General features: G+C 42.2%; 1 protein-coding gene and 1 long non-coding RNA gene across 7 annotated transcripts in view; both read left to right on the top strand.

The window, feature by feature from the left end:
* ADAT2 (adenosine deaminase tRNA specific 2) overlaps positions 1–18,459 on the top strand; it is a 36,964-nt gene extending 18,505 nt beyond the window's left edge. For 2 of the 6 annotated variants that reach the window (XM_043511126.1, XM_043511130.1), the window contains exon 6: positions 17,602–18,459. In XM_043511126.1, coding sequence (XP_043367061.1) covers positions 17,602–17,723 — 122 coding nt within the window. In that variant the 3' untranslated portion in view covers positions 17,724–18,459. Of the gene's footprint in view, positions 1–245; positions 1,457–14,234; positions 14,882–17,601 lie in introns of those variants that run through there. The other 4 variants (XM_043511131.1, XM_038394231.2, XM_038394234.2 and 1 more) reach the window with 4 other exon arrangements.
* A 4,068-nt stretch (positions 18,460–22,527) lies between these two features.
* Positions 22,528–25,607, top strand: LOC122459372. Its single transcript, XR_006280016.1, has 2 exons — positions 22,528–25,356; positions 25,444–25,607. It is a non-coding gene; the product is annotated as an uncharacterized LOC122459372 (long non-coding RNA).
* The last annotated feature ends 933 nt before the right edge of the window (positions 25,608–26,540 follow it).

Below are 26,540 nucleotides of genomic sequence, written 5' to 3'. Positions count from 1 at the left end.
AAAACCGGTAGGTTCCACATCCTGAAGAATTGATTACAGCCTCACCAGGGGCCCATCCAAAGCCTATTGTAGTCAATGGGAATCTTAGACTTCACTGGGCTTGCCTCAAGACCCAAGTGAATGTTAAACAGAGCATCCTTGGCTATCAATGCCACCTGGAAATCTCAGTGCAATCTTATTAATTATGTAAATTATTTTCAAATGACTTTTGCTTCATTATTTCTATTTTTGTTTGTTTCTTACAGTGTGGCCAAGAGACATGAAAAGGTACAGAAAACATATCCACAGCTTGTACGACATAGAATTAATTTAAGTATTTTAAATGCAGACTTCCCCAGGCCGCGCCCCCCCCCCCCCCAAATATGCTGCCGCATCAGACTTAACTTGGACTGTATCTTCTCCAGTTTAAATCACAAAATTCTGTGATCTTATTTCAGCCATTGGCTTGCTTGTCAATAGATTTTGACATGAATATCTGTTGAACCAACTTGAAGGGCAAGAGCACAAAGCTACATGGCTCTTTCTGTGCTAAATGGATTGTGATTGACAATCCAAAGATATAATAAGTATGTCTTGTGACTGGCACGACAGGAGAAAGCATTAATTTAAATTACAACTTGGGGCTTTGAAAGGCTTATTGAGCCATTCCATTCTCATTATGAGTTCCTTCCACTATTTGAGATTGTGATACTTTTACGTGACAGTTTTATTTATTTAAATATGTACATTTATGGAGTTCTTCTATTAAGTGTTTGAAATGTCGGCAGGTCTCTTGCAGAGATGTATATGCAGCATGGCTCATAATTACCTTGGCAGGCTTCGAGCACTGATAAAAGATTATATTTTTAAAAGTAAAGTCCTCAAACTTTCCCAGGGCTTGGCAGGAAACCTATTCCTCTGTTGCATTTGGAGCAAGTTCTGGGGAGATAGCCTGCAGCCAGGAGCGCCAGTGTAGGCAGTAACTGTTAAATCTTAAAAGAAAATGCTTTTGACACTAACAGAGGAAAGGAGAGAGGAAGGCAATTAGTGCTAGAGAACAAGAAACAGCTGTTTAATCATTTGTTTTGCCTTGTGGCTGCCAATATACAAGTTTATAATTAAAATACACACAGAAATAGGTCATTTTATATTAATTCTCTAAGGCAGGCCTTTATCTTTTTAAGGAACCACCTCTGAAGTGAGGTTATTTGAATTTTTCAAAATTGTTCTAAGCCAAGAATGATGATTTTTTTTTTCTTTAACTGATTTTTTTTTCAGAAGTTTCTGGTATGGCAGATGGCTTGTAGTGATCCAATAGGATGTAAAACTCTAGTTAGGTAGTCACTTGGCAATAAAATATGAGTTAGCCTATGTTTCCATAGAGACGTTAAGTGTTTTCAATGCTGTCTTACTTTTGTCTCTTTCAAAATATGCATGATTAAAAAATAAGAAAAAGGTAAGATACAATAAAATAAAAAGCTTAGGACTCTGTGGACAGGAAGGTTTAGAGCTGTTTGATTAATCTTGCCTTTCTTAGGGGATGTTATGTTTGTTAACCTCATATAGCCTTAGGACAGAAGGAGTGAGTTTGTTGCTTTCTGGCTGAAGAGCAACTCAGTGACCTCTGCTATGAATGTTTCCACCAGCTATTCTTATTTCGAGAGAACAAGACAGAGTGACTGTGTGTGTGTCCACCAGCTATTCTTATTTCTTTTAGAGTGGGTGTCTGTGTGTGAGAGAGAGAGACAGAGCAAGCCAGCTACTCTTATTCCTTTTAGGGGGCGGGGGGTGTGAGAGAGAGGGAGAGAGAGAGAGAGAGAAAATGTGTCTGCTAGTTATTCTCACTCCTTTTAGAGGTGTGTGTGTGTGCATGTGCACATGTAGGTGTTGATGATGCTGTTGGGTAAAATAGGGGCAATTTCTGGAATTAAGGAATTGGTCAGATTTTAATGATATGGGGTGAAATCCTGCCCACAGTGAAGTCAATGGCAAAACTGCCATTGGGATAGTTGGAGCCAAGATTTCACCTGCTGTTTTTTCATTTTAATATGGTTAAAAATCCATTCTGTTGTGAGGCTTTTGGCTTTTGTAAGCTTATTTATAAGTGACTATTATGAAAAATTCACTCGGTGTCCACAGGACCCTATATTCCACTTCTGTGAAAAAGAAGCCTTGAATTTTGACATATTAGTTGCTCAGATACCCTGGTGATGGGAATAGACCAGGTGTAAACGGGTGTGGGCAGGGCGAAGGACTAATAAAAGATGTGGAGACTGAGGATTCATGGGAAATTGTGACCCTAGCTCCCAGACTGTCCTCCCTCATTTCACACAAGAATGCTTAGCAATGTCACCACAGTTGACAGATTTGCCATGTGGCCACTGGCTACTTTAAGATTAGCTAATGCTATGGCTCCCCTTCCCAAAAGGCTCTCATGTATGGGGTAGCACAGGGAAGCCATTTCAGTATGCTGATAACATCCAACTGTATGGCTCTCTTGTCTTGCTTGAATAGCATTGTGGTTCAGTGCCTCAGCCACTGTTCAGTTCAGACAGGGCTGTGGATGAGAACAAGCTGGCTGAAGCTCAGCTCATCAGAAATGGAGGTGAGGACTGGATTTGGGGAAGCTGCAGAAGAAATAGCAGAGATAATAGATAAACTTCTTCGATTGAGGAAGTGAGTTCACCACTCATCACCAAAATTCAGGACTTAGGGAGTGATTTTAGACTGCCAGCTGCTGTTAGTGGATCATCTTGCAGCAGTAACTAAGGTGGCTTTTTACACTCTGCCTAACCAGGATGTTGCAACTTTTACTTTTGGATGTGGATTTTGCTATTGCTAGCCATGTCTTTGCCACCTGCAATACGGTCTGTGGGGCTACCACTTAAAATCCTTCAGAGACCATGCCGGTGCAGAACACAGCAGTTCACTTACTGAGTGAGGCATCTTGCTGGGAGCACATAACACTAGAATTCCAGGATCTCAGCTGGTTGCCTATTGGTCTCTGAGTGAAATTTAAGGTATTAGTTCTGACCTATAGAGCCCTAAATGGCTTTGAACCTGCCTACCTGAGGGACCTCATCTCTTCTATGACATACTGCCATAGCTGTGATCAGCAGAGGCTCTCAAGTTTGATTTTCCTCCTTATAAATATGAGGGGGCTGCTGGTACTGTTTTCTCTGCAAGCGCCCCAGGACTCTAACTGGTTTCCCACCTTGGTCTGAAATTGCTCAAACTTCAGAACCTTCCAGGTATACTGCAAAAGCTACCCGTTTGACACAGTTTGAGGGAAAAGATGAGGATATATCCCTTGGGAGAGAAGTGAAAGGGGCTTTTCTGTTTTGATTTACTGGCTGGTTGAGTTAGCTTGTTCCCCTTTTACTATTATTTAATGTTGCTGGATGGTCATCATTCTGTAACTATAATTAATTAGGAAACCTAGAGCTTTCTCTGAGAGTGTTTATTAGTACAGCTAAATAATAATTAATAAATAATGCTGTTCCAAGCATCACTAAATAACCAGAATATTTTACACAGAAGGAGAACATATGCTAAGAGCATCTGTTCTCCAGTTCTTCTACTCCCTGACTTCTGTCCCTATGTATGGTCTGTCTGCCACATGGAATTTTTGTGCAGGTGTCATTAGCAACTACATAGATGTTTGTGTGTATAGGGATATTCCATGTGCCATCTTTTTCCTGCCTGCACTTGCACTTGATGCATTTTTCTTTGATTTGCTTCTCCAAAGTCCCCATCAAATTGAGCAGTGACAAGTGGAGAGGAGCACTTATGTTAGAGTCATGTAATAGCCCTGCTCCTTGCTTTGCAAATGATCCATATGAGTCAGGCTAGTGCATCAAATTGGTGTAAACTTTTTTCAAAAATGGGTGAAGATGAATATGGGCATCTCGCATAATTTTGCTGCCAGGGGAAGAGAAGAGTAGTTTTTATTTTATTTGTATTAAAAAATGTTATTTTTAAACATGAAATCAATCCAGGTTGTTTGTGATTTACCGCATTACACAAGTAAATGTCACTTTAATGTTTGAACAGAATTGTGTGGCTACCTTTGTGTTCTCTGGCTTCACTCATAAACTCATGCTGTCATCAGGCCAAGAATCCCCAGGCTCTGAAAGGAGATGGACAGCTCCTAAGTGGCCAAACCTGTTCTTGTTAATCCTCTCCACAAAGACAGCTGCTACTTCATTTCAATGTGATTCATTTGCTTATCCTCCACATTGCAGAGTCTACAGTTCATATCCAACCTCTTTTGCAGGGCTGCTGCTATTGGCAATAGCAGTCTGAAGGAATCGCTCACATGCACACACATATGGACTTACTAAGTGTGCTCTGTAGTATTTAAATCCGTTGTGTAATAATTTGCTAACTTGGGGCTTTTTCCAGTAGGGCATCTAGCACCTCCAGTGAGATCTTTAGGAGCCTTCACTCCCATTGACCAGCAAAGGCCCTAGCTTCTTGCACAACAGGACTCTTAATTACTTCCACTTGAAGATACCTTAATAGCATTTCCATCTTGGGGGATGTCTAGCAACTGCAGCTTGAGAAATCTTTAGGTTTGGGGATTTTTTAAAAAAATATTCTAGCAGTGTTCAGTGTTGTACCTTGCCTGAACACCAGGGGGCAGCTGGAGATCTGAATGTCAATAGATGCCTCAGAGCCTTACACAGTGAATTAACTCCTTGGCCCATTCCCACCCCACCCATTCTTTACCTTAGCTTTGTGCCAGGGCTGTCTTTTAAGTGTTTGTTTATCTCATTGTGTTGTGTTTTACTATCGCTCCTATTTCAATAGTTTCCTTGTTCACTGTGGCAGCTCTTAATGCAGATATGGCATCTCTTTATTCTTACTGCTAAATTCCCCGTATCATAGGCTAGATGCATAAATGGGAGCACTATAATGTGTTTAGGATATTATTTCCTGTGCTTTTTGATACTTACGCATTTTAGGCCATCTTTGCAGTCTTCCCCAGTCATTATCTGGCACAGTTTTCAGCAGCCTTCAGACTACATGAATCTCTGTTGTGAGCCTAGTCCAGTGCTGAGCCAGCCAAAGATCAGGATTCTGCAAAAGTAACTCAAAGCAATCTTTGCACTCACCCTGTCTGGTCTAGCACTCAGTACAGCCAGCGAGACTAAAGAATGTGGTTCTCTCTTTTTCCTGTGCATTTCATTTCTGCCTCATGTTTGTTCTGTTTCTCTCAGTTGGAAACATGGCGAACCTGCACCATGTGACCAACAAGTGCTCCATGGAGCACCATTGGTCTATGGATCAGAGGTGATGAATCTCTGTCCTGTCTGATGTATTTCTAGCACCTTCCTATTGGAGATCTTTTTTCCAATTACAAAAGAGGATTCGCCCAAAAGGAGTTGGAGATATTAACTCGTGATTGACTTTACATTTTCCAGGATCATGTATCTGCCATTTTATTAAAAATTTTAAGGGTTAAATCTGAATCCATGTGGTCCTATTAGTTTTTAAAGCAAAACTCCCCATCAGAATCAAAATCAATGGAGATTTTGGATGCCATCAGTTTTAACATAGGTTTTCGCCACTGGACAGGAGTATTCTTGCTTTTATCCTACTTTTTAAAAATCTGGATAGGAGCCCAAATTTCTCGGTTATCACAATACTTTTGCTGGAATGAACTGATGATTCATGTCCATTCATCCAACACCCTAAAAGTATGGAAATAAAGGGAAAGAATTGTGTGTTCCTTTCAACCTTCATATTGCCTATAGTGCTATCAATGACACTCCCCAACGGGCCATGAGGCTTTCATTCCCAGCTCCAACAGATACTCAAAAAGCAACATTAACTTCATCAAATGTGGACATTAACACAAACCATTAACAGTTACCTTATACACCTTTGTATCAATAGAGCAACACACCTGACACACATTCCATGAATTTGCAAAATTATTCTGCCTTAGCAGTGATGAGGTCCCCACCAGACTCCCACTCAATCACTACGCATTTCTTTATGGTCAGGGAAGAAAAGATGGGTCTTGAAATGCACATGGAAATTAATAAATTCAGGTCACTGTATAGACCAAGGGGAAGACATGCTTTCGAAAAGCTCATGTACCTAATGAAGAATACCCTGCCTGCAGCCCCTTACTCTTATGCTAATGAGGCTTCCACTCAGGTGCCTCCAATACTGCATCTGTGGCAATATAGCCTGAGGAGATAAGTATTCTCTTGTCAAATGCTTTCTCCAGCATCTAAGGAAATAGCATGGAGAGGGTGCTCTGCATTCTTCACGCTGCACAGTAGATTCAACAAACATCATAACCCCAGCTGAGCCAGCATCACACTCGAGAAGGATGAGCAATAGCCTTCACAATGTTTGCAAGTCTTTGGGACAACTTTTTTTTTAAAAAACTTTGTTTACGTCATCTTAAACCATTTACATATGAATTGCTACTAATGAAGACTCGCACACTTGGCTTTCCAGCAGACTTGCAACAAGACAAAAATTAAGGATACAATTATAGTAGTATGGCAGAGTAGAAGGCAGAGCACTAAATGGTTTTTGGGTAAACAAAGAAGTCAGCTGCGGTTTATGGGTGGGGTGCAGCCCATTTAGAGGCTGTTGGGTTTTATTTTTATGATTACTTGAGAATTTTAAAAATAGCAAATTGTAACAGGCCTATAGATTCTGTAGCAACTTTTCTGATTAATGTGAACCTCAAGATTAGATGCTAAATTATTCTCCATAAAAGGTACTGTTCTGGAATTTTCTGGATGATATTTTGGTCTGTGTCTTTATATTCATATTAATCAAAGGATTTTGGCCTGTAATTTAATTATTGCAAATGGTCCATCATTGAGATTTTTGGTGGAGAGAGAGGTAAGAAAAATCTAGGCTGCAATTAATGCTGCAATGAAACCCTTTTCCTCTACATCTCTAAAAACATTTCAGTAGATTAGGAGCCAAATGACACTAAAAGAGCTTATAACATTCTATTAGAAAGTCATCTTCACCCAGAGCTTTTCCAGAGCCCAGAGATTTTATGGCTTCTTTTTTTTCCCTCTGCTTTAGGACTACCTAACTGTGCTCTAATTTCCTGAGGAATTAAAGATATTTCCATTTTATTTAAGAGACCTTGAGTCAGTTCAGATGTGGCAACTGACTCAGATTAATTATGTAGATTTTTAGAACTCAGGAGACATCACTGAGGTCCAGAGGTTTTGTAACTCATGCACCAGATGACCAAGCAGAGAGATGATATTACACACTGTGCTTTCTTTTTCTTAAACTGCACTGCCAGCAGCTTCCTAGCCATTTCCCTGTGCTCACGGTTTCTTTGTCATAATAGGGAAAAACCACATCCACCATTTTGTCAGGAAAGGAATCTTTGCTTTCACTTCTCATGTAAGTACAAATAAAATGTAATTTTGTGTCTGGATTCCAGTGAGCAACAGAACGCCCACCTCAATATCATTTCCACATAGTCACCCCTATAGATTACTCAAACTCCTTTGGTGAGTAATTTGAATGAATGAGGATGCCTAGTGAGCTCTCATTGGAATTCAGAAGCTCTCACATATCACGATGATTGATGTGGCATAAGAATACCGACTTTATCAGAAATTCAGATGAATGGGGCCAGATTGATGTATTACCTTACTCCACGAATCCCATTGACTGATTATAAAGTACTATTCAATGCAATTAAGGGTATCCGTCTGGCCTATAGAAATGTACTTACCTACTTCTCAATGAAAGAATAGGGTTGGAAGTGGAAAATTTTGACAGAGGGAAAAAGAGTAGAGAGTGGGTCAGAAAAATTCTAATAGAACAGTAAATACAGTGAGCCAAAGTCATCTCTTATGTATTACTTCACTGAAGCCCAGATTATATTCCATGTGCAGGGCACCTATTTGTGTCAGGTTAGCATTTGGAAAGGAAGATGGTTCTGTTTCTAATATATTGGCCACAAGCTTCCACAAGTTTTGCTAACAACATGTTTGTAATGAATCATCATTAGGGGAAGAGGAGAGAAATGGTCTGAAGAAAAAATAAATATTGTGCACTCAAACTAGTTGAAGAAATGAGCTGTGCACTCAGGGGAATACAGTGGGGCTGTTTTCTACTCCTCACTACTAGCCCTTTTAAAGCTGCTCTGAAGCTACATCTGAAAGATAAGTGAGAAGTAGTGGACATGGCCAGTTTCTGTTTCCCCTGGTATGTTGAAACAGTGGATCCATGCCAGGTGCAGACCCACTGGACATACCACTACTTTACTAGCTTAGAATCCCTCTCCCTCTGTGCTCCTATACATACTGTCACTCCAGATCTATTCCACAAGGGTAGAGCGGAGTCACTTTGTTTCCAGGCCTTTGTGCTGATGTGTTTTAGGCCATGAGTGCCTATAAAGCAGGGATCGGCAACCTTTGGCACATGGCCAGCATCCGCAGGTTCGGCTGATCGCGGCTCCCACTGGCTGCAGTTCTCCACTCCAGGCCAATGGGGGCTGCAGAAAGCAGTGGCCAGCACATCCCTCAGACCGCGCTGCTTCCTGCAGCCCCCATTGGCCTGGAGTGGCGAACCGCGGCCAGTGGGAGCTGCGATCGGCTGAACCTGCGGATGCGGCAGGTAAACAAACTGGCCCGGCCTGCCAGGGGGCTTACCCTGGCGAGCCACATGCCAAAGGTTGCCGATCCCTGCTATAAAAGAAGGATTTGACCTTTGAACTCGAGTCTTGCATGAGCAAATGGAAACAAGTGATTTAAGGTCTGTTATCTCCCCTTATAAGCATACAATCACCTTTTAGATATTTAATTATTTTTCAGTAGATCGTGTCACTTTCTGAACAATTAAATACTTACTCCCTGTAGAATACTAAGCAATTTGAAGAGAGACTACAATACAACTCAACAGCAAGGGGTGACCAGGCAATTCATTAATACCATTATATTAATTTGTGTAAAATTAGCTGACATGAAATCAATTCCATGTTCATTTGTTAAATTGTGTTCCCCTTCAGTACATTTAATCTAAAAAAAGAAAAAGGAGGAAAAGACAACTACAGTCCATAAATTATTTCTAAATAGTGTGCTATAGATAGATGGTGACTAGCACTCTCAATTCTGTATTTATATCATAATAACTGCAAAAAGAAAAGGAGTACTTGTGGCACCTTAGAGACTAACAAATTTATTTGAGCATAAGCTTTTGTGAGCTACAGCTCACTTTCATCCTTTTCTTTTGGTGGATACAGACTAACACGGCTGCTACTCTGAAACCTGTCAAAATAATAACTGTTTCATATGCATACATTACATATTATAGCAATTATACCAGCTGAAAAAAAATAAATTTGATGTAGATAATAAATTAATGCCTATTTTACCATTCATTAACATCTTATCTTTGCTAGGAAATGCCTTTTTTTATTCCACACTATATAATATACTGTAAGATTACTGCAACTACACAATATAACCGTAAATTTAGCTATATAGATTTCTAAATACCTAGAACCCAGACATGAGCAATGAAACAGAAGACCAGGCAATAATATACTTAAATCAATAATAAACCACTCATTCTAACTAGAATTCCACAGAGAGAAAAAATTAACATCAAAGTTAAATCTTCCTAGCTACTGACACTTATTTGGCTGGATTCAGTCCCCTGTGAAACCCCATTAACTTCAATGGATTTAAACCAGGAGGAATATGGGATAAAATTTTCAAAGGCACCTAGATGATTTAGGAACCCAAGCCCTTAATCTATCAGTATTAGGATTAGTAAAGTCAGGAATGGTTCAAGAAATGGCCCATGGAATCATTTTTCACTTCCATATTTCTGCTTTGAATCCATATTGTCAGTGACTGAAAGTTATTACCATCTGTTGGCTGTTTAGTGGCTCATGTGAAATGAGTTGGTGGTCTCATTCCCATTCCTAATCGACAAGAGACCAATAAAAAAAAATCATCTTGGTTGGCATTTGTTGGTGTAGTTGTTGATAGGCTCACTAGAGAGGCCTGAATAAGCGGAGCATGAACTACCCTCTTACCTTTAGGCTATGTCTGCACTTGGAGCTTGGGGTGTGATTCCCAGCTCATGTAGATGTCCTTGCACGAGCTCTTAATGAGCCATGGTGAGCAACAACATGGGCTAGCCACCCCGAGTACAACCCTGCCTGGAATTCCTGGGTATGTACTCGGCAGAGCTAACCCATGCCGCTGCTCACCACTGCCTGTACTACCATAGCTACACGACTACTGTTCGCATGCTAGCTCGATGACAGCTAGCATGAGTGTGTCTAGATGAGCTGATAAGCTATGTGTCTAGCTCCCAGTGTAGATGTAGCCTTAGAACTGGGAAAAGTTTGCTCTGCTGCGGCTAGTGCTACAGTTGTTCTGTAGATCAACAGAGAGGCAATCAGTCTCCCAAATAACTTGGGCCCGATCCTGCAGCCTTTATTCACAGGGAGTAAAAGCTGCAAGATAGAACCTAAACAATCAATACTGGAAACAAATTACTATAGTGTAAGAAAATAAAATGCTTGATACTTATTTGGAGTCTAGCATGGGGCACACATTTTCAAAGGCACACTCTGGCTGGGCCTTTGTCACAGATCTGGTCAGAATCTCCCTGTCCGCAGCCCACCACTTTGCCGTGGAGGAATCCCAGCCTCTGGATACTCAGGTGTTTTAAGCCTCTGGATTCTGAACAGACCCCGGGCACTGTCCTATGCTTGGGATTCCTTGGGATACTGTCAGAGTGACAACTCTGTCTAGTACCCCCTCCTGACAGCTGCTATCACACAGTCCAGCTATCCAGCTCATGCTACCAATGCTGATCCATCAAATTCCTCTGTAGTTTAAACACATCCTCTTCCAAAATCCCATCAAAAGTGTCAGCCTTCTGGGTTATGGTTTAGCTCTCTCAGGTACCTGTAGCATGTAACAGACAGACACTTTGCACAGAACTAAACACGTTGCTCTTTATTTAATCACCCCAGAAATACACAGATGTATTAAAAAAAAAACAAACCCTGCACACACTTCCTCTCACTATAGCTCACCCTTATCTTGGGAGTCCTTTGGGATCTATGTTCAGGTAGGTAGGTAGGTAGATAGGAAGGGTCCTTCCCTCCTCCCCCCCACCCCCCACCCCCGGTTCATCCAGCTCCTGCAGCAGCTTCCCTCATCTTAAGAGAGTGAAAAATGGCCAGGGAAAGAGCAAAAAACAAACAAAAAAACCCAACCCCAACAAAAACAAAAAGCAACAACCACCAAAAAACCCCACCAAAAGCAGCTTCTACCCTTTATGATTTTCCAGTCCCTCTGTCAGGTGATTTCTGTATCAGCCTCTTAGGTGATCCCAGATATTTATCAGGTGACTTCATTGCTAGGCAAGCTCTCCCCTGATAAATTAGTTCTCCTGGTTGGGACCCAGTGTTTTGTCTACAGCAGTTTCAATGGTTGGGCACTTAAGTCAATGACCCTCTTCTGTTATTCCTTTGCCATTTGCTTTTGGAATTTTAATCCAACATGTAGGTAATAGGAAAACAAAGAATGTAAAGAACCCCATATCCAAAACAGAGTCTATAGTCTGGTAAAGATACATATAGAGAATTCATAATGTCACATGGAATTCATAAATTGTACAGAGAGTTTCCCTACTTTGTCATAGGACCCTACTCTGGAAAAGAATTACTATATGGTAAGAAAATGCTTGACACTTTTTTAGAGCATTTCTAAAGCAACATTCTGGCTGGGCCTTTTTGATGATTCCGTACCTGTACACCAGCTCCTAGCATTGATCTTATCAACAACAACCTCAACAACTTAAACCCAACCAACCAACCTATGCCCCTTATACTAAATGGGGGGAGTGAATTAAGAGACAGGGATAATACGGGCAGCCAGAGGGAGTAAGAGGAGAAAGGTGATTAGATTTAAACTATCCCCCTGCCCTTTATCATTTATAATTCTAAATTCCAAACTGTTCAATATGCCTGTTTTGGAACCCCATGACCATTTTTATATAATTCCCAGAGTGTATTAGGTACTTCCCAGACATAGAAATAGACAATATCCCTGTCCTACTGAGTTTACTATTTAAATTATTAAACATACTCAAATATGAATAAGCCACACCAGGAGGTGCATCAGTAGGCTATTATCAGTGAAAGCATTAGTCAAATGTAGCAGAGGCACGTACCAGTACCCTGATAATACGTACACAAAAAGAAAAGGGGTACTTGTGGCACCTTAGAGACTAACAAATTTATTTGAGCGTAAGCTTTCGTGAGCTACTCACGAAAGCTTATGCTCAAAAAAATGTGTTAGTCTCTAAGGTGCCACAAGTACTCCTTTTCTTTTTGTGAATACAGACTAACACGGCTGCTACTCTGAAACAATACATACACGGTTATTGTTTATTGCTATGCTACTTAGGAAGGGAGTGGTTGAGTAGAACTTGGGGGTTCTCTTTCCACTTCTGCTATTGACTTTGTGCAAATAATATAACAACTCTGAGTCTCAGTTTATCCCTCTATTATGCAATGCACATGATAATACCTCACAAGGTTGTTGTGAGACTTAACATTTGCAAAGCAATTCAACGAGATTCTCATTAAGTGTAAAGTATCTCTAGGGAAAGGCAGCCGATAAAATAGATTCATATGTACCATAATGAATCCACAGAAAGGCCGAGCTTAGTTTGGAGATGGATGTGGAAAGATTAAATTCGGTCACTGATGGCAACATAGTTTGGTTCCTTCTGTAGGTGCACAAGGCAGAAGTGTTCCATTTCCTCTGCTTAAGGCTACTGGTAAACAGAAACCCATTTCCCTGCCCTCTGTCCCTACTTCTCTGCAAAAGAGAGGGGATGTTATGAGCAGCTCAGGGAGTGGCAGGAATGTGACCAACTAGGACAGCAAAGATTCACTGCCCCCAAATATTGCGCAGTTTGTGGCACATGCTAGCTACAGTAGCAGCCACAGCCCCCCGATGATGATGTTTTCCCCACCCCGTCCTTGCACAGGACACACAGCACAGAGCCTCTTTACTCAGGAGAATTTGGCCTGGAGTGCCAAGTGAAGGGAGGGAAGAAACATGACTTTTTTTTTTCCCAGAGTTGGATTATGGTTTGAGTATGACTCAGCTCTGGAGAGTTCATAAGGATAAGGTGAGTTGTGCTTTGTTAGCAATTAGATTAGTTTGTTTAATTGTTTGGTGCTGCCATAAGCACAGTTCACTGGTGCATGAAGGGAGTAAAGAGTGACAGTCACTACTCACTGTTACAATCCTCACATTTAAATACAAGGAGTGCAGCATCCTGACTGGGGTAGTAAACCAGTTTCATGGTTATCCGAGTGACTCAATAATAATTGTTCTCCGCATTAGGGTTTAAAACCTCCCTTCACTGAAAGAAATAGAGAAGAAAGAGGTGGGTTAACACTGAAATTTAGCAGTCCATTAGTGTTTGTTAATTGTACCCTAGACTACATTGGGCAGTGCCTTTGCCTCCGTTTCTCACCTTGTGGTGTGAGAGTCTAAGGGCTTGTCTACACTGGCAGTTTACAGCGCTGCAACTTTCCTGTTCAGGTGTGTGAAACACCCCCCCAAGCACTGCAAGTTTCAGATCTGTAAAGTGCCAGTATAGACAGTGCACCAGCACTGGGAGCCGCGCTCTCAGTGCTGGGAGCTACGCCCCTCATGGAGGTGGTTTTTTCTGAGCACTGGGAGAGCTCTCTCCCAGTGCTCTGCCACGACTAAACAAGCCACGTTAGCGCTTTAACGTTGCCAGTGAAGACATACCCTAACAAACAAACATCCCTCTAACACAACACTCCCCTCTTCCTCCACTGCACCCTGCTCACAGCTGCTGTCTTTGCTCAGCCAAGACCCAGAGTTCGGAGGTGCGATTCACGTGAGTTCACCTCCCACCTGGGGGAAGAAACTTCAAGCAATGCCTCAGCTCTGCTACCAACACAGCTCACACCTCTGAGTGACATATGTTGACTTAAGCTGCAGTGTAGCCATAGCCTTTGGTTGTTCATGTAAACATAGTCTGGTCCTGAAGCCTTCCCCGCAGCTCATCAGTAGCCATCAGGGGAGAGCTCATTCAGACCTTGTTTACATTTGCGATGCCCTCAGCTGAACTAGGATAAATGATCTAGATCTAGATCTAAGATGTGGCTTTTTTAGTGTTTTGCCAGACACAAAAAAAGGCTAATTTGATATGCTTTTAAAATCTTCTTTCCCCAGGTCCATTCTTGAGAATACAGGAGATGAAACAGAGTTAATTGAGAGCTGATTTTGGCCCAGCATCTGCATCAAGGAGTGGAGATAACATCCTTTGTCACAAAGATTTGCTTGGGGAGCTCATGACAATTGCTAGGCTGCTGGTGTGCTGAGACCACAGCTTGTTATGCTGACCAATATTGTCTCTTGGTTTTCTTGTACTCCCCTATCTGTCTGTATCCATCTGTTGTCTCTTATGCTTAGGTTGTAAGCTCTTGGGGCAGGCACTATCTTTTTGTTGTGTTTGTACAGCACCTACCACAATGGGGTCCTGGCTCATGACTGGGACTCCGAGCCTCTACAGTAATACAAATAATAATAAATGTGTTAAATTAGGGTTTAAACCCTGCTGTGTCTGGCATAGGCCATCAATCTTAAGTGTAAAATAAGGACAAGACCATGAATAAAGAGACTCAATGAAGATGGAGGGGTTTCCCAAACTGAGTAAGATCATATCAGTATCTGTTTTACCATCATTATCAAGCAGGGGCATGCACAAGATGGGGGCAAATCGTCCGGGGCACAGAACTTCTCCAGCCCCAGGGCCATGGAGGCAGGGAAGATCGAGCTCCTGCTGGGCTGGGGCAGCGTGGAACGGAAGATTGAGCTCCTGCCTGGGGTCGGGGCAGGGTGGAGGGAGGGAAGATTGAGCTCCTCCCAGGGCTGGGTGTGGGGGCAGCGAGCTCCTCCTGGGGCCAGAGGGGGTGCAGTGAGCTTCTTGTCAAAAGAGGTCAAATTTGAATTCCTGTGCACGCCCCTGCAGCAAAACAAATACAATTATTAGACTATAGTAGGGTCCTCTTCGGCCCTCCTTTGCATGTACAGCAGAGTTCTTTGCATTTTAACTGGAAGTGATGCTCATTGCAACTCCTTAATTGCACAAAATCAAATAAGAGTCAGGCCAAGTTTAACCATACACAGAAGTTATGAAGAGTGGAACCAGTTATTCCTCAGCTATGCACACACATCTCCATTGACTTCCAGGGTATTACATGGAGGTACTGAGGGCTGAATTGGGACCCAATGATTTCAGTCAGCTATGGACAACAGCAGCATAGTCCTGCTTAATTTTCACTGGCCCCGTTAGATGCAGATAAGAGAGGTTCCCTGATAGTCTAACTGTAGCACAGAGACTGTAGGGACTCCTAGAGACAAGCAGCTGTTTTCATTGCTATGTGTCCTATTTCCTCCTATCTAAAACCTCCTACTGGGATGGTTTATTCTGTTTCTAGTCATAGTGACTTACATAGGAACAGTGTCCCTTTATGGTGTTCCCGATAGGACCAGGGAGGCCAGATGTCACAGGCTACCCATGGATACAAAAAGTCAGCTCATCTCCTGCATGGTCTCAGTAGATACTCCCCTGCTACCAGGGCTGTCCACTTTCACTGGCACATAGTGGGGCACAAAGCAGAATATGGGCTTTGCCCTTTCTCCCTGCCCCTTCCTCATGCACTTACTTAATGAGAGGAATAACCAGGGCAGAGCTCCCATGCATTGCACAGGACCTTGATCCAAGATCTGAGTAGCGCTAGAGCTGGGGGATGAAATTAGGTCTTAGATCCCTTTACTATCCTGATTAGCCACATTAGGCTAGTCACAATACAGCCCTTACATTATATGCTTTTGGGGCGAGGGAATCCATCTGTATCTGTATTTTAAAGCACCATGCACATTTATGGTACTACCTTCTTTGAGTCATAAACCATGAAAAAAGCAATAAATATCTTTTTATAAATAAGCCTGCTGCCAGCTTCTTTGCCTATCTCTGTCTTTCCTGGTCTAGAGAACAGCTCTCTTCAGGCAGCTGCTTGGCTTCACCCAAGTCTTGCACTTTCATCCTAATGAGGAATTTTTACCAGCCAGATCCCACTCTTACTGTAATCTCTGTAATCAGGACAAACACATGGGGACCTCACTCCCTGGTCAGGGAGAGAATTTTATTTAATTCCTCAAATCACACCAAATTAAAGGCCTGGAGAGTGAGAGGTAACAAAGGTGGAAGGAAAGGAATAAATGTTGACCTTGCATGTGAGCATGTACCACACCCTTTGGTTCAAGCTCTTTTTTATCTGCATAAGTGTTAGTAGAGAGCACATGGATCTGATGTTTGTCTAACGTAACTGCTTTAGCTGGGAATTATCTACAATGTTCTATATTTTCATTCTGATTACTTGTTTTGTTATATTTTGTTTGCTATATCTTAGTCACAGCTGGTTGGATGGTTTTTTTGTTTTTTTTTGGTGTTTGACTTCTTAACGTCAGAATGCGTTGGCAGAAGTGACATTTTAAAAATACATATTATAAATATGTTCCGTCCATTCTCTCCCTCAGAAATTTGATTGGCAGAAATCAGAAGGTAAAAGCAGAGCTTGTCACTCATTCCTAAATTCTTAATATGGAAATGGCCATCTACATTTTACAGCAGAGTTTGTGCCATTATGTTGAAAGTGCCTGTGCATGCTGAAATACACCTGAAGGCTGTCAGGGTTCCCTCCCCACTCTGAACTCTGGCATGCAGATGTGGGGACCCGCATGAAAGACCCCCTAAGCTTATTTCTACCAGCTTAGGTTAAAACTTCCCCAAGGCACAAATTCTTTCTTTTCCTTGGACAGTATTGCTGCCACCACCAAGTGAGTTAGACAAAGATTCAGGAAAAGGAGCATGTGGAGTTCCTGTTTCCCCAAAATATCCCCCCAAACCCCTTCATCCCCTTTCCTGGGGAGGCTTGAGAATAATATACCAACCAAATAGGTAAACAAGGTGAGCACAGACCAGACCCTTGGGTTTTTAAGACATGAAAAAGCAATCAGGTTCGTAAAAGCAGAACTTTATTATAAAGAAAAAAGTAAAAGAAGCACCTCCGTAAAATCAGGATGGAAGATAATTTTACAGGGTAATATGATTTAAAACACAGAGGATTCCCCTCTAGGCAAAACTTTAATGTTACAAAAAACAGGGATAAACCTGCTTCCTAGCATAGGGAAAATTCACAAGCTAAAACAAAAGATAATCTAATGCATTTCCTTGCTGTACTTACAATTTTTGTAATCTTGGATGCTTATTTCAGGTAGGGTTTTAGGAGAGGGTTTTTTCTTGCCTGGTCCCTCTCTCTGTCCCGAGAGAGCACAAACAAAGAAAGTACAAACAAAATCTCCCCCCCCCCTCACAGATTTGAAAGGATCTTCTTCCCTTACTGGTCCTTTTGGTCAGGTGCCAACCAGGTTATTTGAGCTTCTTAACTCCTTGCAGGTAAAGGAGGGATTTTATGCTACTCTTAGCTGTATGTTTATGACAAAGGCCCATCCTCTTTTTTGTTTTCTGATTTAGGCCATCTGTTGAGAATGCACAATGCAGTGCGTGTGCATGTGCAATTGTCTCTTCTGCACGTGCCACTCAGACATCTTTGTAAATTTACCTCCAGAAAATATAGAGCAAACAAGAGTTCATAGACCTGGATGCTGGTACCCATGTGCAGAGGAGGAGGTGGCAGTTACTGGTGCCTGCTAAACACACCTTGCAGTTGATGGAAGTGGAAGCAGTGTGTGTCTTTGGATATTAATAAGCAAACAGATACATTTCAAATATATTCCACCTTGGTTCCCTTTTGTTAAAAAGATTCGTGGGTATGCCAGATATTTAGATTGTTGTATAATCACATCTAAGAAGGGCCTTTACAGCTCTCCATTTTCAGTCTATGCAGACAGCTTACTTAGAAAGCCAGTAATATACTGGCACAGAGAAATGTGTCTGCTTCTGTTCATGTGACTTAAGGCAAATGGAAGACCTATCCCCCACTACTTATTATATTGAAATTTGTATTGCCATTTGAGGTCAAAGTGGCTTTCTGTGTTTTTGTCCTAGATGCCTTTGTCTATGACTTCTCAGAAAACAGACCATTTGGTAGGAACTGACAATGTAACTGTGACCAGAACTGTTGCTCCGACTGAACTAAAAAAAGGAAAGGGCAAGTAGCCTGGGGATCATATATGATTTAAAGGTGTATGTCCTTTGTAATCTTTATTTATAAGTATTTTAGCATTTTATAATTTTAGATGTAGTTTTATTGTAATTGGCCCACGGCTAAATTGCTATTAATAAACTTTCCTTAGCTTTGTGGGTTTCTTCTGTAAGATGTTGCATCAACTCTGCCTAACCAAAATGGCAGCTGTCCCTGCCCAGACTCCTAGACATTTATAGGTTTTTTTTACACAGAACATGAAATGGTAATGACACACACCATAACAATGGCACCGATTCTGGGCTGTGTTCTGGTCTCTTTACAGTGCTCCAGCAACAAGAAGAGCCCTAAAACAGCTGGATCTCATAATCCAGGAAGTCTGCCCAGTACAGAGGCATTCCTCAAGTGTTATAGGCCACTGTGACAGCGCTATGCTTGCTCTCCTTTTAGATCCAGCCCAGGGATGGGAGGGGAATCTGTTCAGAGAAGGAGGGGATGTGACCATATTGCTCTGTGCTCTGGCTATTCTGGGCTGCCAAGCATTCCCTTTGGGACTGTGTAAGCTAAATGAGCTCCTTGTGTTTTTCTAGCTCCTGCTGGATCTGGTACTAGAGGCTCTCAGTAGCCTGTGAATCTAGGGCCATGCAAGGGTGACATAAAGCTACCTTCACCCTTTGCCTCACGACTTGGCCAGAAGGCATAGCTAGTGCCTAGGTTTATGCAGAGGCATTTTGGTCAGGGTCAGGGCCTGGGTGTATGCACAGACACTTTGTTCATCCCTTGGATGCTCTTGATATACACTGTATACTGTGGCCTACTGTGACACTGGAAGATCAGGTGACAGCTCATGCCAAAGCCCCAGGTGCATTCACTTGTCTGTGAGTATAGATGAAAGTAATTGTTAAATGCATAAGAGGGTATTTGGTGTTTAAATTTCGTGAAAACTAGTGGGATGTTACATGCATTGCTTTTACTTATCTGTATCCTGTTATAACGTAATTGTAAATACCACTTTAATGAAATAACCCATCAGACAAGACAGAAGCCTTGTGAAATGCAAATGAAGAACTGTAACAGAAAAGTGTTAATTTCAAAGCAAATGGTCCTTGTGTGTGATGACTAGAGGTCAAAGCTCAAAATGCATTCCTCACTCTCCATCATCAAAGGAAAAACCCATGCGGGTAGTGACCCTATCAGCTTATTTTCTGTGAGAAGTAGCTATAAGTATGGACTCCTGGAAAGATCCTGCATCTCTGCACTGTTTGGATTCTAACAGGGCAGAATAACTGAAAGAGAAGACAGAGATCCCCAGAGTTATTCTGAGTAGCCCTAACAGACTTTTGGGAAACTGGCAGATTACTAAAAAGAAAGGAGTACTTGTGGCACCTTAGAGACTAACAAATTTATTTGAGCATAAGTTTTCGTGAGCTACAGCTCACTTCATCAGATGCATCCGATGAAGTGAACTGTAACTCATGGAAGCTTATGCTCAAATAAATTTGTTAGTCTCTAAGGTGCCACAAGTACTCCTTTTCTTTTTGCGAATACAGACTAACATGGCTGCTACTCTGAAACCTGGCAGATTACTACATCTCTAGTACTATTTGGAATTACAAACTGTGACTCACCTGTACGTATATTTTATCTGCTTAACCCCTCAGTAACTCTCACTTCCTTTTCTTAGCTAATAAACCTTTAGTTCGTTTACTATAGAATTGGCTGCCAGCATTGTCCTTGGTGTAAGATCTAGAGTACCAGCTGATCTGGAGTAAGTGACTGGTCTTTTGGAACTGGGAAGCAACCTGATGTCATGTGATTTTTGGTTTAGGTGACCTTTTATCACAAAGTCCAGTTTGTCTGGTTGGCAAGATAGACTGGAGAGACTAAGGGGACTGTCTGTGACTCCATGATAAGACTGGCATAGTGATCCAGGAGTTCACATTTGTTACTGGCTTGGTACCACCAGTTTGGAGTGTCTGCCCTGTTCTCTGACTGTCTGCCCTGAGGTAAGCACTCAGTTGTGAGCTACTCCTGACAGTGTGACATCTAGTTCCAGGATCACTAATTTGGCTACCTACGCTTGGCCCTGATTTTCAGAGTTTTGGACCCCCACAACTCCAGCTGACTTCCATGGGACCTATTTGCTCCAACCCCTCAGACAGAGACCATAGTAACTGTAACTCAGGAACCAATCCATGCAACAAACCTCGATGCCAACTCTGCCCACATACCTAAACCAGCAACACCATCACAAGACCTAACCAGATCAGCCACACCATCACCGGTTCATTCACCTGCACATCCACCAATATAATATACATCATCATGTGCCAGCAATGCCCCTCTGCTATGTACATTGGCGAAACTGGACAGTCCCTACGTAAAAGGATAAATGGACACAAATCAGATATTAGGAATGGCAATATACAAAAACCTGTAGGTGAACACTTCAACCTCCCTGAACATACAATAGCAGATTTATAGATAGCCATCCTGCAGCAAATAAACTTCAGGATCAGACTTCAAATAGAAACTGCTGAGCTTCAGTTCATTTGCAAATTTGACACCATCAGCTCAGGATTAAACAAAGACTGTGACTGACTAGCCAACTACAAAAGCAGTTTCTCCTCTCTCGGTGTTCACACCTCATCTGCTAGAAGAGGGCTTCATCCTCCCTGATTGAACTAACCTCGTTATCCCTAGCCTGATTCTTGCTTGCATATATATACCTGCCTCTGGAAATTTCCACTACATGCATCTGATGAAGTGGGTATTCACCCACGAAAGCTTATGCTCCAATACATCTGTTAGTCTATAAAGGTGCCACAGGACTCTTTACCGCTTTTATGGGACCTATAGGTGCTCAGAAGCTTTGAAAATCAGGCCCTGGAAGTCTGAAGTTGGGTATCAAAAATTTGTTAATACCTTGAAAAATGTGGCCCAATATAACAAACATTTATTTCACAGTAAAAGTCCTCCTAACACTTAACTCAGCATTGGCCTACAATATATTCAGTGTTCAGAAAAGCTGCCAAGCTCCTGGTGCCTAACTAAAGGTGAAGTCCTTTATTAATCTACAGAACAGGAACAGCAAAGACAGGGGCAGTGTTCATCTCTTTACCCCCAGTATGTCTCAATCCTGACATGGAGGGACCGCTAATAGTAGGAGGATCCAAGATTCCCAAGCAAGAAGGGACCATTGTGATCATCTAGTCTGACCTCTTGCATAACATAGAATTTCCCCAATACACAAGATAGTTAAGCCCATACAATAACTCAGTCCTTGGTCTTTCCATTGAAAGTACCAGCTGTGGTGGTGGTTGTGGTCTGTCCCAAATGCCAATTTGCTAAGGAATGGGCTGGTTTATAGTATACAAATAAAAAGAACACAACTAAATCCAGCTGCGTTAACATTTGCTTGAAAAGGTAATATTTATTCTATTTGTTTTACTTCCAGTATTTGAATAACACATTACCTGTTTCCCTGCACTAGAGGGAAAAATCATACCCAATGAGGCTTCCATGCACGCTATTTTTTGGCTGTTACGCTTGGTGTGTTTGGTGTTACTTATCAGAGAGAGCTGCCTCACGCTTGAGCCTCTTGGCTGTTTACTGTAAAATGGCAAAGCACACACATTAAAAAAAATGAGGAGAGGGAAAAAGTGAAACTCACTTCAAACATGTTTTCAGAGGAGATGATTTAGCTGCAGTCTGGAGGCAAATTCTTGGCCTTGGAATAAGCCCTTAAAATCAACCACTCTGGGCTGTCACTAGGAAGCAGAGTGGACACACTGGTCCTTCTCATGGGTTCTAGGAACCTACCTGCTGATTCTATACTTGGAATATGACCCATGATGTTATTGCTACTTTTATTTATTCATTCGTTGTGCAGTGAAGATTCAGCAGCTGAGGTAATTTTTCCAGTGATCAAATGTGTCTTGTGGAAAGCCAGTGCCAGATGGGAGGTTTGATACTTGTGTTCTGTGACAAAAGCCAGCATGTTATAAGATGTACAATAAGATGACAAAAAGAAAAGGAGTACTTGTGGCACCTTAGAGACTAACAAATTTATTAGAGCATAAGCTTTCGTGAGCTACAGCTCACTTCATCGGATGCATTTGGTGGAAAAAACAGAGGGGAGATCTGTTTTTTCCACCAAATGCATCCGATGAAGTGAGCTGTAGCTCACGAAAGCTTATGCTCTAATAAATTTGTTAGTCTCTAAGGTGCCACAAGTACTCCTTTTCTTTTTGCGAATACAGACTAACATGGCTGCTACTCTGAAACCTGTCAATAAGATGACAAACACCCTGGCTCAAGAGATGAAATGGTTAAAAAAAAAGTGTCAGCATCCTCCAGTTACATTCAGTTTGCCAAAGCCACAGTGTTCTTCATTCACCACACCCATCTTTCCAAGGCCTTCCCTTATTTTTCGGACATGGGATGTTATGACATGTTTTAAGAGCAAAGATCTAATTACTACAAGGAATGCAGCTCCCCAGCTCACGGGCCTTGCAAAACAATTTCGCCTCCAAGGAATAGGTCTGGTCCTCCTCTTCCTCCCCCCCCCCCCCGTGTGAATGCCAGTGATTTGTATGCCCTTTCAAACTCCAACTCTATATCCCTGATACACTTCCTAGCCATACCTCATTAGATCCTTAAATTATGCACTGGGATCTGTTCTCTAGCTCCAGCTCTTTCTAGTGAAAAGCTTTTCTTAGGCTGCCTTGCTTTGTCCCAGTTATCGTGCAGCCTGGGATTGCTCCTTCAATCTTAAATCCAGTCTGAAGCCTCTGCCATCCAGGTAGCCAGTGACTGCAGGGTCAACTGAACTGCTCCCATAGCAGAGATCATGCTAGCCATATTCTCTGACATTTCTTTGAGCAGTGGAAATACCTGCTCCTGCCTCATGCCTGGCCACATGGCTAAGATTCCATTCTTGGTGGTGGGTTTCTGCTCATCTTGACTTTTTCAGCAGTTTTTGCATGGCCTGAGACCTCTACCAAAGTCTTATTGCTAGCCTGGTAAGTTTAGATGCTGTTAGGTGTGCTGGAGAGGCTTTGGGGGTGAGGTCATTACATTTTAAAAAATTCTTTCCTCTCTAGCATGGAGCAGGTGACACCACATGATGAGCCTGGCATCATGGTACCTGACAATTATTTTCCATCACCTCTAGCTATGTAACTCCTCGTGAAAAAGTTTTGTGCTATCACAATGGCAGCATACCATGGTGCAGTAACTCAAGATGTTACTCAAAAGTGGCACCATGGTGGGAAGAAGCCAGTTTGGTTTTGAGCCTCATGCCATGGCCCCTTCAACTTAGTAGCTCAGTTCCTACCTCAGCCGATTGTGCTTAGGTGTTGCAGTTGATATGGCCTTTGATTGGAGAGCTTCAAATTAGGGTGGGGTGGGGGCTCATTCAGGCCCATTATACAACCCCTTTGCACTAATCTAGCAGCATGAAGGGGATGCACCGCTGGCATGGGGAAATCCTTAGCAGGTGTAGAGCCAGCTCTATGCATTCCCCTTCTGTCCCATTGTAGGAGCGTATGTGGGGGGGGGGTGCCTGGGGAGAAGGGAAGTTGGCAATCCCCACCTGGGATAATAGCCCTTTGAGGGGCATTACTAGCCAGCATTAATTAGAGCAGTCCTCAGTTAGAGTAGCCTAGGGGCTGGTCTATTTTATGCGAGGAGTTGAAGCAACTCCCAGAAACAAGGGTGAGTGGGGAGTGCAGATGTGGCATACAGTCTCTTTTTCCTTCCCCTCCACCAAGTCGTGTATTCAGATGGACTCAGAGATTGGAGCCAGAGAGTTTAACGTACTAAATAAGCTGCAGAAGCCACAGCACATTGGGGTGAGTTAAGGACATACTTTCCAGCCATAATTCTGAGTTTCCTAGCTTTTGTCAGCTTAAGCCAGATTCTTAATGTTATTTTAATGCAGTTGTTGTGTGTGTGTGTGTGAATAATATGCTCTTTATGCCAAACCACAAGCCCTGGAACTAATATCTCATAAAAATGCTGAGAGCCCAAAGTGAATAGCTGTTATGCAGAAAATAGGGTGATAGCTAAAAAATTACAGCCTGCTGTTATTCCCACTGTGGAGGTAAAATGAAATGTGACTAGTGACTGGTACTGGGTGCAATTGAATGTACATGATCAGTGACTGGGGAGGAAATATCATATTATTAGCTTTAAACCAGAACATGCTATGGCTCATCATTCAAAAGAGTGTGTATAAAGTGCACCCCAACCCTTAACTGGAGTACAGGGAATCTGAATTCAGGGTAGTTGGGGGATTTCCATCTGCTTGTCCTTTTAAGGAGGAGTTAAAAAAATGTTCAGTATTTAAAATAACACTCCACCCACTGATGGGTTAATACAGCTCATCCTCACTCGCGGGCAATGATTCACTAGAGGAGAACTCAGGATACCAAAAAGATGGATGGATCCTTTCGCCCAAGGTCGGTGGTTTTTGAGCAAGTCACGGAAGTGGTGAAGTCAGGCTCCCCAGCACACTACAGCCCCTGCCAGCTGGACAAGAAGCAGCAGTGGTGTCAGCTCAGGGGCAGGTGCTTGTTTGCCTTCCCAGCCAGCAAAAGTTTGTGGAGATGGAAACAGCAGCGAGTCATGAGGAGAGGGAGGGAGGGAGGTAGAAGGGTAAAGGACTGAGGTGAAGGAAAAGAAAAAACAGGAATTCAGTGTTCGTAAGTTTGTGTCATGTTCATTCCAGTCTCAGAAATCAAGCCATGGGATGTCAATGCATCCTGTGAGAGTGCCAAGATTTCTGACAGGAGTTACTATCTTTTCTCAAGAGCACATAAGAAGATTCCCCCCCCCCCCCGAACATCTGATTTAGAAACCTCACATCCTGATGGGCAAAACAAAGATAAGGCAGCCCGTAGAAAGGGGGATGCTGATTTAGAAATAAGAAATGAAGTAGGGTCTGTAGACAGTGGTTGTGGGTAAACACCTTCAATAGAACTTTTTAGGGTGTACAAATGGTATAGGTAAAACAAGGGCGGAAACTTGTAATTACTCCACAGTAATGAATGCAATCCTTAATAGATTTGGGGCACTAGCTGGGTCTATGACTTATTGCCCACAAAAGAATCAGCGAGGAAGTGAGCTGTAGCTCACGAAAGCTTATGCTCTAATAAATTTGTTAGTCTCTAAGGTGCCACAAGTACTCCTTTTCTTTTTGCGAGGAGAAAGGATACTCTCTAGAAACAAACTATTGATTATTTGCCTGTAACACAAAAGGGATTCGCTTCTGCAGAGCGGAAGAATTGATGTGTCGTGTGCACTGTTTATTTTGCTTTAATCAGATTCACACCCCCTACCTCCCACTCTTAATAAAGCTTGTTTTACTACAGCTCCTGTGAGTTTATGCAGTTATTTGTGAATTTCAAACACCTTCTGAGAAGTGAAACAACCTTTAACCTCAAGGGAAAGGCAGTGAAGGGAGAGTGTTTGGGACCACTGGGGATTCTATGGACTAAGAAGTCCGCTTGCAGTAAGTGCACAGGAAATACCCAACGATAAGAGAAAAGAACCTTTCTGGAAACTGAAATGTCAGCGTCTCAGTGCATCATGGGGCATGGTCTTCCCAATTTTGGGACTGTCCTAGATAATCTGCAATAGTATCTGATGATGTTAATCAGAAAATGGACTCTCTGTTTTGTCCTTGCTCCCTACACAACATTGAGACCATAGGGAAACCACACTGGCACAGCTGGATTCCAAATAACTTCATTTATTAACTATGTACAGATATGCAAGACCTAGCTTCCTAAGTATACTGCTGCTCTGGCAGGGTTCTGATGTCCTCTGCCACAGAAGACAGGGAGGCCCATTAGATGAGCGCACACTATTAAAAGAGATATCACCCAATTATCACCCAATTTCCATATACTACAACATCGATCCATATTCCATGGATTTGCCTGCATTTTTATATGCAAGTTTAAAATTTTTTTTTGCAGCCACTTCTTATATTTTCTAGATATTGAAGAACTTTGTAAACAAATCTCTTGGTCTCCTGTTTTTCTAGCCACTTTGCTAAAACAAAAACAAAAATAACCACACAGTATATGCAATAGTTTTGGTGTTTGAAATCAATCTGTCAAAGCCCTGTAAAACAAAATGAGGTGGGATGGAAGTAGAGAAAAATTTGGAAGATTACAGTTTGAGGTCTGCATGTGAGTGCAGAATTCTGTGATAGTGCCCCGGAACATGTAAGTACTTCAGAGGCCTGTACACTTTGTCCAGGTGAAGTCTTTGAAGTCTCACTGCCAAGCCACGTCTT

The sequence above is a fragment of the Dermochelys coriacea genome, chromosome 3 (assembly GCF_009764565.3).
Source record: "Dermochelys coriacea isolate rDerCor1 chromosome 3, rDerCor1.pri.v4, whole genome shotgun sequence".
Taxonomy (NCBI): domain Eukaryota; kingdom Metazoa; phylum Chordata; order Testudines; family Dermochelyidae; genus Dermochelys; species Dermochelys coriacea.
The sequence above is the reverse complement of the archived record's forward strand: the minus strand, read 5'-3'. Positions and strand labels throughout refer to the sequence as shown.